At 39.3% G+C, this 11,163-nt stretch overlaps 1 protein-coding gene across 1 annotated transcript; it reads left to right on the top strand.

Moving 5' to 3' along the window:
- The first annotated feature begins 1,963 nt into the window (after nt 1–1,963).
- mad2l2 (mitotic arrest deficient 2 like 2) lies at nt 1,964–5,249 on the top strand. Its single transcript, XM_055048520.1, has 8 exons — nt 1,964–2,266; nt 3,033–3,151; nt 3,235–3,306; nt 3,374–3,474; nt 3,581–3,675; nt 4,180–4,253; nt 4,457–4,549; nt 4,691–5,249. The coding sequence occupies exons 1-8, from the start codon at nt 2,227–2,229 to the stop codon at nt 4,727–4,729; spliced, it is 633 nt and encodes a 210-aa protein (XP_054904495.1). The 5' UTR covers nt 1,964–2,226; the 3' UTR covers nt 4,730–5,249.
- Nucleotides 5,250–11,163: the final 5,914 nt, after the last annotated feature.

The following is an 11,163-nucleotide window of genomic DNA, read 5'->3' on the forward strand; positions in this document are numbered from 1 at the left end:
CCATCTCATCTCCATCACCACCGCTGACAACAAGCTTTTCTGACATGCGCAGTAGGTCAGCCTCGAAAGATTCTTCTTCCCTTTTCCAAAACTCGCACTTCTTCTTCTTTCCTTTTATTATGGCGGCTGGCAAACAACTTGTAGGTGCATGACTGCCACCTTCCAGATTGGAGGACGTTTAACTATTATAATCTCCCCATAATACCTGTTTTTTAGAAAACTATCAATAAAGTCAATATTATTGATGTTGCTGTTGATTTACTGGAGTAAAGGAATTGATTTACTGGAATTCTTCAGTGTATTATTTAACTCTATCAAAAAAAACTTCAATAAAATCCTCTTAAACATCATTATGAACGTCCTCTTTTTTCTTTATTTAGCTAAATAATCCTATGTACTATGTATCTTTTCAAATGCTTTAGCTAATAACTCAGCTTTACTTTCATTGTTTATTACAATATTTCCATTATTTTTAATTACTGGAAAAACATATTCTTTTTTTCCCCCTGGTCTCCAGGAACCTACCTTCCTCGTGACGCTGTGGAAGTCCACTAGTTGCCTGAGTTCCTTCCCCCAGTCCACTGTTGAAACCAGCAGTTTCTATTACTTAATCACAGCCTCCTTCCTGTAATCCGGATCTGCGCTGTTGAGCCTCCTAACCTGCAATCTGGACAAACAGAGAAGCCCTCAGAGAAACCAAGACCCGATCCAACAGCCAAACCCTCCCGGACTGTGTTCATCGCCTCCACAAGTAAGATCAATCGTTATCTGCTCAAGCTCCCATTTCCTACATCCTGAAACTCATCACCTCTCTGCTGTTTCCCTAGTGCGCCGCTGTTCCGAGAGCCCTTTCCTCCTCGGACCCGATCAGTTCCAGTCATCATATTCTCCTTTTACAATAAACCATTCTTTACTGAAAACCTATTCTCCTGTGGTGTTCTGCATGTGGGCAGAACACCACAATAATACATTTACTAATTTCTGAATCCCCCGCCGCCCCCATCTGCCCTAACCAAGACTCTAAAGGTGCACTAACCTCTGCAACAAATCTGGAGGCACTGATCCTCATCCCAATCACTTCTCACTCAGCTGCAGACTCCTCCAGTGAGAGCTGGAGATCATGACTTCATGATGCCATTAGTGTCACATCATCTGCAAAAAGCCCATTTTAAGGGCCTAGTACCCTATATTCCCAGTGTTTCTTGGCTGGGACAAAAATTGCACTGCTCTTCCTTAATCTGAAGTTAGACTATCTAATGGACCCTCCATTCCAGTAGCCATGAAAAGACCTTACCAGGGTGGCTTCAGAGTGTGATCCCCCAGTAGTTGGAACACACTCTGTGGTCCCCCTTTTTGAATAGGGGGACCAGCACCCTGGTCTATTCCTTAGAAAGGAACTTCTCTTTGCATATAAAATTCATATGCCATGTCAAACACTTTTGCTGTTATCGCAGCCTGAACAACACCCAGCAGGGTGTGCTTTCCAGCAAATAACAGCCCATCCACACACATATTCCACCAGCTCTTACGTTCAGGAGTAGATGTTTCACACCGCGAAGATTTTTCAACTGTGTATTTCTCAATTTGTGTCTGTGTGGATTTGTCCATTGTGTGTTGTTTAAATTGTGATGCCAAATTGTCTGTCTGGGTCAATTTTTGTTGTTGAACTACAAATTCTTGTGTTGTAAGCAGATTTGTATGTTGTCTATCAATATTAAATTTGTATTTGATCAATTTGTGTCGATGTACTTGCTCCTCTTTCTTCAACTCAAGCTGCAGGTTCAAGTACCTGTTTCTAAGAGATTCAGCCTCCTCAGACATTTCTCCCATCATTCGCTCATTTTGGGCTACCTGATCATTAAGTTTTCTGTTTTTCTCCTCCAAGTATAAAATCTTTTGCAATAAACGTTGCTCAGTTTCAAATGCTTACGTCATCATTGTTGGACCACTGGGGAGCTACGTCATCCACGTGCGCCACGAGGCAACATCACGGAATTAGCCTCTCTTTTGGTTGTTAAGAAGATAATAATATACATTTAAGTTTGTTTGCGTTGCTGTCACTGTTGTCTGATCACAGGAAGTCATTCTAATTCTTGACATTTCTACCAGACATCGACACAGAAGAGGAATGTGAAGCAACTAGCAGCTAGAGATATTTCACAGCTTCCCAGGCAGAGCGAGCCGGAGAAACATTTTTCCTCTGTTCTCTTTGTTGGGAAATAAACAATGACAACCCTGACAAGACAAGACCTGAACTTTGGACAAGGTGAGACAGCCAACCTAATGAAACTGTTTTCTTTTTGTTAGCTGTGTGCTCTGAGTAAACGCAGCAGCACATTTCATATCTTGTCCTTGTTTTCATAAAGGGCATGAACAAAATTTGAGCTTATTAGATGAAATATATGCTTTAAAACTGTAGCATATATTTCTATAGTATATATGCTATTTATTATTATTATAAAATAGAACATCAGATTTGTGTGATGGTGCTGGAGTTTATCACTAAGCTGTTTCATTCTTATGCTGAACAATAAGAACAAGTTAAGGATTCACAGATAGTCAGGTATTTTAGCTGATTTTAACATCAAATCAAACCCATTCATGGGGTTCAGTCATTTTTCTAAAACCTAAATATTGGAGGCTAAATATAGCCAGTATTTCACATTCACCATGTGAATGAGAAACAGTGTTTATTTCATTTTTGTTGTTGTTTCTTGTGCCTAGTAAAAGTACATAAAACTCTTGATTTTTTTTAAACCTTTTGTCACATTATAACCACAAACTTCAGCTGTTTTGATTGGATTTCTTTAGAAAAAATGTGGCTTATACAAGTATTTACTCTTCTAGATTCCATGCTTTGCTAACGATGTCCCAAAATGCAGTTTTAGTTTCCTGCTAATATTTATTACTACTTGATTTGACTAATGTAACATCATTAAATAACTTTGTGTCGCAGTTTGGTTCATGTCTGCCATCCTGCTCCCTTAAACAGTGCATAAGTGGCCTGATTCAGGGTTACTCCTCTCTTCCAGTGGTTGCTGATATTTTGTGTGAGTTCCTGGAGGTTGCGATTCATCACATTCTGTATGTGCGTGAAGTCTATCCCTCTGGAATCTTTCAGAAGAGGAAGAAATACAACGTACCTGTGCAGGTAGGGACTTCTGAAGAAATGCACGACACGTCTTAAGACGAATCTGCTTGACTGTCTTCTGTTTTTGGCACAATTATCCTCAGATGTCCTGTCACCCTGAGCTGAATCAGTACATCCAAGACACTTTACATTGTGTGAAGCCACTCATCGAGAAGGTAAGACGAGTTCGGCTTGTTTTTTTCTCTGTGACGGCGCTGATGGTTCATCATGTTTACGTCGTAGAACGACGCAGAGAAGGTGGTCGTGGTCATCATGGACAAAGAGCATCATCCGGTCGAGAGATTTGTGTTTGAGATCTCCCAACCTCCTCTGCTCTCAATCAGGTTTCCAGCCTCTTTTTGGACCAGCAATACCCAAACAGCAGCTGCCTTTTGTCAAGTCACTTTAAATGTGTTTGTGATCACTAACTGGAGTAATTGATTGGCACAGCTCAGACACTTTGTTGTCACACGTGGAGCAGCTGCTGAGAGCGTTCATCCTGAAGATCAGTGTGTGTGACGCTGTTTTAAACAACAACCCCCCAGGTGAGAGGAGTTATCTTTATAAGCTCCTAAACACAAATAGAAAAATAATCATAATGTGTTAAAGTTGATTTGATAAGTCAACAGTGAGCCTGTCGCAACAAACAATTAATTATCCACATGATAAATTAAACTTATCTTGCTAATTTCCATTGTGGTGGTGAATATTTTTTGAAGGGCGATTTTGTTGATAATCCATAATCCATTTTATTTATGGTTTTGGTTGTTCTTGGTTTTTATTTTCTTGCTTGTCTTATTTCTTCTTTTCAGTTGTTTTATTTTGGATTTTTAAAATGTCTTCCAGTTCCAGTGTGCCATGTTCTATGAGAGGCTGAACTTGCATTATAAAGCCATTATCAACATGTTAGCTGAAAATGGTTTCAAAGTGACAATATTATTATTTATCGCAGTCGTTTCTGGGAATTTGCTATCATGACAGGCCTAGTCGGCAGCAGTAAAAAGATGTTGAAATGATGAAAACAGAGAAATGTGTTGTTTCTGTCTCAGGTTGTTCTTTCACAGTGCTTGTGCACACCAGAGATGCTGCTACACGCAACATGGAGAAGGTTCAAGTCATTAAGGTGAGTGTTTTTATCAAGACTGTAAAATTATTGATAACCCTACTTTTCACATTTTGTGAAAATTGTGAACTAGATAACATTTGAGCTTGAATGGTGGTCTGTCACATGTGACAAAATGTGAAAAGGTTAACTTTGCTATAAAATGTAAACACAAAACAACCATTTTCACGGGTTCAGTCGCTTGTGCACATTTACATCTTCAGGATTTTCCATGGATCGTCGCAGACGAGCAGGAAGTTCACATGAAGGAGCCGAGACTCATTCCACTGAAGTCCATGACGTCCGACATAGTGAAGGTCAGCTGGAAGACAAAACAACTGTGATGTTAAAACGTGTCAAACGTTTCCTGTGAAGCTGTTTGCCAAAGTGTCTTTCATGTCATGTGTTTAAGCTTCTCTGTTTACTGCTCTTCATATTTGTTTGTTTGGCTGTCACAGATGCAGCTGTACGTGGAGGAAAGAGCCCAGAAAACGTAGCGAGAGACGACACATCACGCTGTGAAAAGCTCGTCGGTGACAGCTGCACATCATAAGCAGAATATTTATCACAGCCTGCTGGTGCAAGATGAGTTCATCTGAAAACGTAGAAATGTGAGATAGACCTCATGGAAACATCTGAGGTGCTTTCCTTTTGATGCGTCTGGCATTGTGAGTCAGATTGAAACACTGGGAGAAATCATAGATGAAATATGCTGCTTGGATTTTCTGTGTGAAGTTGTAACTCCAGAGAGAATCATTGATACTATTCAAGATGTGTTCATAGTTTATTTTGTGAAAGTGCTGTTTGGTCCTGTTTGACTGTTTAATGAACAGTTTTTAACTACCTGTGGTCCATAAAAAAATTACACCATGAATTTATTATAACTGACCTGTCAAAACCAGAACTTACATTAGCTGGCTTCAAGAAGTGCCTATGTATTCATGTGTTGCCAAATTATGATGCGTTAAAATGCCATTGTTCTGAAATGATTTACAATAAAAAAAGCGTTGCGTTTTTTTTTATGGCAATGTTCTTGGACAGATTGGTCACCAAGCTGTTGGATGAGATCAAACCACATGAACAACAGGAAACTTAGTGGAACTCATCTTTAATTTTCCAAAACAATTCAGAGAATGAACTGTTCCTGCATATCGTAAGTCTGTCCCTCAGTCAGTTTTACTAGACTGAAGTGACTTCTTTATTATTTTAGGAGCATGCATCTTGTTAATCTTTGATGATCTCAGGAAACATTTATTAGTATCTTTAAAATGATAGCAGCACAAATGAAAAGTTCTGCTGCACAATTGTTTGACACCAATTTGAAGAAGGTGAGGCAAATATTTTGCCTAATGTGTTTATTGTAATTCACTAAAATGTCTCCATACCCTCACAGTTTCTCTTATCTGTTCCATGGTTTACACACTTTAAATCACTGCACATCATTTTCTACACCTGCTTAATCCTGTTTAGGGTTGAAGGGAGACAAGAGTCTCAGATTAACAATCCCAGATTAACAAATTCCACCACAGGTCCAGAAATGGATCACCATGGGAAAAAAAAGAATAGTACCAATGTCTGCAGGTTAAATGACACATTTATAGTTTCCCGTTTTCATTTGCTCCCCCAACACATCTCGTAAAGTACTTTTCAACATAAATATTGAAGTATCACTATAATCTCTAGGCCAAACCCTCACACTATGAACATTTGGGAGAGGTGCAGCTAAAAATAAACAACTGATCTTGGTAAAAATAGACACCGCTCTGTCTCAAGGCTTAGATTAAATGATGCAGAGTTTCATATTTTACCCTCAGCTTAAGTTCACCCCAGAGTATTTTATCCCTTCAGCTTTAGGGCCCCTGTCATCCCCTCAATATCATTATTTGTTTATTCTCAATATGGACACAATTGATCATTTATAACTAAAAGAATTGCACATTTATTCTGTGGGGACACTTTGCACTCGTTGGGCTATTATCTGCCGATTATAAAAACTAGGCCTTCAGCTCATTACATTTGATTTGATTTTCATCAACTTGAAAAATCTTCAATGAAAACAGTTGGAAATATCCATGGAAAAACATTACTGGATGCTGAGGTTTGGATCAGGTGACAGTACTTGTGTGGAGTTGCTAAATTGTATAAACTGACAAAAGAGCAACAATAAAAACAGGTTTTATTTTCATCCCCAGTGACTTGAAGGACATGAAACTACATCACTGCTGCGTTGCACATCGTACTCTTCAGTTTTATGGCCGTGGTGTTACTGTGCTGACTGGCCAGCATACCGGCTGGTGTTCTTACCTGCTGGTTGAACTTTCTTAACTGAATGAAATAAATGCTCATGCTACACACAAAGGTCTTAAAGGAATATTTTATATCACTAAAAGGCGTCGATGTGCTCATGCAGTGTAAAGAGGCTAAATGAACTGGACCCGGTTCAAGCGTGTCGTTCTCTACTTTCCCATCCACCAACTTTCCGATAAAAGCTTGTTTCACAGAAAATCAGGAAAAGAATGAATCAATTTTTCTGACGCACCAAGACCTTGAGATTCCTGAAGCAGAGGGGAGCTCACAGATGTGCTGTCAGGTGATGTGTGAGTAAGTCAAACGTCCTTCACAATGTTCAGTTCTTTTATTTTAAAGGGAACAAAGACACCAGCCAGGCTGGATGGAAACAAATTTACTCATTTTTCAGAAGACCTTGACACATGACATATGATGCCAAGAGATCCTTCAGTCACAGGAAGAGTCAAATGTTGAGCTTTCTATTATTTTATCTAATTTAGTGTGTTTGTATAAAACAAGAGGCTCAGCTTGTGTTATAAAATGTGTTTTGAAAGTGGAATTCATTTAATTAATATGTTGAATACGTTTCAATTTCTTTACCAGTAACTAAGTTTGTGGTTGGGTGAAAATTAGCATTCTTGGTTGATTTTACTTCCTCCAAGCAGTAAAAACATGAAATGAGTTCAGAACTATTATAAAAAACAAAAGTATGTGAGAGTCTAAACCTTGAAGGTTAGTGAAAATGTAGATTGCACTGCAGTAGAGTTAGCAAATATTGACAGATTGTGTGCTTCCTGCCTCAGCACAGCTGATAATAACTTATTGGTCATTAACAGGCTTTTACTAATGCCGTAATTATTTCTATCAGGAGAGTTAGAGCAGAGAGGAGAGACAGATTTAAATGCTTCATTAACAGCTCAAAATTAACATGACATTGACAGACATAAGTGGATAAACTTCTGACTGGAACTTTGGATAAAGTGGCTGCTTAATTACAAAACTTTATTGTATAAGTGAATATTCATGCATGTTATGATCTGTTGAATGTTCAATTAAATAATTATTCTGTTTAAATTATTTTGTTGCTACTGAAGGTGAAACACATAAAATATCCATCACTAAAATACCCCCCTTATTATTTTTATTAGTCTTTAAATGTAGCAGATTTGCTGGATGTCATATTTACAAACTGTCATGATCTGTTTTTCTGTGTTCATTTAAACTTCAGGCAGAAATCATGGAAGACGAACACCGGAATGAAACAGAACAACTGTCACAAAATATGGCTAAACTGAAACAAAACGTATCAGTGTTAAAACACTTAACAATCAACTGATGGATACTGAACAATTGAGAATCAAGAAAGAATCCTCTTTGACAGAAGAGAAAAATGAATTGAAATCAGAAGTCAGGAGACTTAAATCCAAGACAGCAGCGTTGATGGAAGAGGCTACAATTTCAAAAGAAACACAAGAACGTTTATTGCAAAAGATTTATTGCAAAAGGGAAACGCAGCAGGCCCAGATTTTGGAGGAGAAAGACAGAAAACGTAATGCTCAGGTAGCCCGAAATGAGCATGTAATGGCCAAATCGATGGCCACACCCTGATGTCAACAAAAGATCGGGGCCAGGGCTCAGTAAGCTTAAGTGCTTATTGGATTACACCACTAGTTCCTGCTGGCAGGGGGATATGGTAGTTTGTTTAGATAAGTTTTGTATTTAAGTAAACATTAATATTTAAAGTTTATTCTTGATTTTTATTGTTGGGTCTATAGTTTAACCAAACTTAGCTGTACTATTTGTTTTTGTGTTATTTGTATTCTTTTAGTTACCCCTACTGTGTCTTGGTCTGATCAGCCAGTATATAAACCCCTGTGTGTCATTTCTTTCTGAGGTCAGTTATGTTTGTTTGTGTAGCTAGTTTGCTTACACCTTTCCTGAGTTCAGTTTTGTTTCTTTGACCTCTTTTATGAGCCAAGTTTTTCTTTTGTCATTTATGATTTTTGGGTTGAAATAAAAACCCTATTTTTTCTAAATATATCCTGTGACTCTTCCTGTTTTAACTCATTCCATCACAGAGCGAATAATAGGAGAAAGTCCGAGGAGGCTGAATCTCTGAGAAACAGGTACTTGAACCTGCAGCTTGAGTTGAAGAAACAGGAGCAAGGACATCGACACAAATTGATCAAGGACAAATTTAATACTGATAGAGAACATACAAATCTGCTGACAACACAAGAATTTGTAGTTCAACAACAAAAATCGACTCAGACGGACAATTTGGCATCAGAATTTAAACAACACACAATGGAAAAATCCACACAGACACAATTTGAGACTTCACCCGAAACACAAACTTTTAAAAGCAAAGACCAGAAGGTGAAAAATTCAATCAAAAATACAAACAATGTGGTAATCGAACGTGAGCTATCCAACTGCATAGCTGAAAAATCATCGCAGTGTGAAACATCTACTTCTGATCATAAGAGTTGGATTTTCCTTGAGTTCCTCAAAGTTCTTGATGTTGTGGGGTTGTGTTGGTTGATACAACTTTGCAATATTGTGTGAACAAGAGGGACAGTTCCCCTGGATTGACAGACCAGGACGCTGGTCCCCCTTTTTGAATAGGGGGACCAGCATGTTCCCACTACCGGGGTGATCACACTCTGAAGGTGAGTAAGGTGAAAAGGTCTTTTCATGGGTTCTGGAATGGAGGGTTTATCGGACAGTCAGACCTTGGAATCAGGAAGAGCAGTGTTATTTTCGTCCTGGTCATGGAACATTAGACCAGCTCTACACCCTCAGCAGAGTCCTGGAGAGTGCATGGGAGTTGGCAAAACCGGTCTTCAAGTACGCAGTGGAACGCCTTGAGGAAGGCGTTCCACTGCGAAGGGGTGGCTGCAGCCTCGGTGACTGGAGGCGAGGTGGATGCTGGAATGGAGCCCTTTCTTTGAACGAGTGAGTCATAGAGCTCGAAAATTATTTCCAAGATGGTTGGTTGATTCTTGTGTTGTTGCTTGAGAAGAAGGTAATTGGATTCCCAGAGTGAGTCCAGGAAAGAGTTGCCAAATGGGGTAGCGCTGATGTGCTGGGTCCATGTCGTTATAATGGTAACGTGCCTCACCGTAGTTCCTGTGGTCGGGTCTTTCTGTCATGTGGTGGTGTTGGAAGGTGGTAAGGGAAACGCAGCAGGCCCAGGTAAAGTGAGATGATGATATTTAGTGAAGGATAATTCAGAATAACACAATCCAAAACAGTTCACAACCAGGCAGCACAGCTCAGCGGAAGCAAGGGCTCAATACCGGCAGCAACTAGTGATACGAAGAACAACAAAGCTGCCAGGAAAAACGCTGGAACAGAAACTCACTATCGACAAGGACCAGAAGAGGAACAATTAACACAGTTGGGGTTAAATACACAGAGGTATCACAGAACGAGAAACACCTGGGAACAATCAAGAGGAGATAGGACAACATGGAGAACTCAGAAAACACAGAAACTCTAAATCAGGGGTGTCAAACTCAAATACACAAACAAACATAACTGACCTCAGAAAGAAATGACACACAGGGGTTTATATACTGGCTGATCAGACCAAGACACAGTAGGGGTAACTAAAAGAATACAAATAACACAAAAACAAATAGTACAGCTAAGTTTGGTTAAACTATAGACCCAACAATAAAAATCAAGAATAAACTTTAAATATTAATGTTTACTTAAATACAAAACTTATCTAAACAAACTACCATATCCCCCTGCCAGCAGGAACTAGTGGTGTAATCCAATAAGCACTTAAGCTTACTGAGCCCTGGCCCCGATCTTTTGTTGACATCAGGGTGTGGCCATCGATTTGGCCATTACATGCTCATTTCGGGCTACCTGAGCATTACGTTTTCTGTCTTTCTCCTCCAAAATCTGGGCCTGCTGCGTTTCCCTTTTGCAATAAACGTTCTTGTGTTTCTTTTGAAATTGTAGCCTCTTCCATCAACGCTGCTGTCTTGGATTTAAGTCTCCTGACTTCTGATTTCAATTCATTTTTCTCTTCTGTCAAAGAGGATTCTTTCTTGATTCTCAATTGTTCAGTATCCATCAGTTGATTGTTAAGTGTTTTAACACTGATACGTTTTGTTTCAGTTTAGCCATATTTTGTGACAGTTGTTCTGTTTCATTCCGGTGTTCGTCTTCCATAATTTCTGCCTGAAGTTGTAGATTGTACAGTTTCTCTCAGTCGTTGCATCTCCTGAGTAAATTTTAAAAACCTTAGTTGAAGAAGCTCTTCAGTATTCTCACAAACCTGATTCCTTTCCATTCTCACCGTAAAACTATTGATTTTCCCCACGACTTAAGCGTGTCTTCTTAAAGTTGAACAAACTGTTCAGCATTCTATGTCACCAACATTTATTGCCTCATGATAACAATCGGCTCTGACGATCTGTGCTACCTGTCAAGATTTTCCAAACTCTGTGCGTCACAAAAGCTGTCTGTTGCGTACAAAGCATGTTCTGGTATCACCTTGAGCATGTGCAGTGCCACGAGGTAGGCTTGACAGTCTGAAGAACCAGCGCTGTAGAGAGGAGGAGAGTCAAGACAGCCACTGAACGCGGTGACATGTCATGTAGCTCTCAATAGGTCCAAACGT

The sequence above is a fragment of the Poeciliopsis prolifica genome, unplaced genomic scaffold (assembly GCF_027474105.1).
Source record: "Poeciliopsis prolifica strain line A6 unplaced genomic scaffold, Auburn_PproV2 SCAFFOLD027, whole genome shotgun sequence".
NCBI lineage: Eukaryota > Metazoa > Chordata > Actinopteri > Cyprinodontiformes > Poeciliidae > Poeciliopsis > Poeciliopsis prolifica.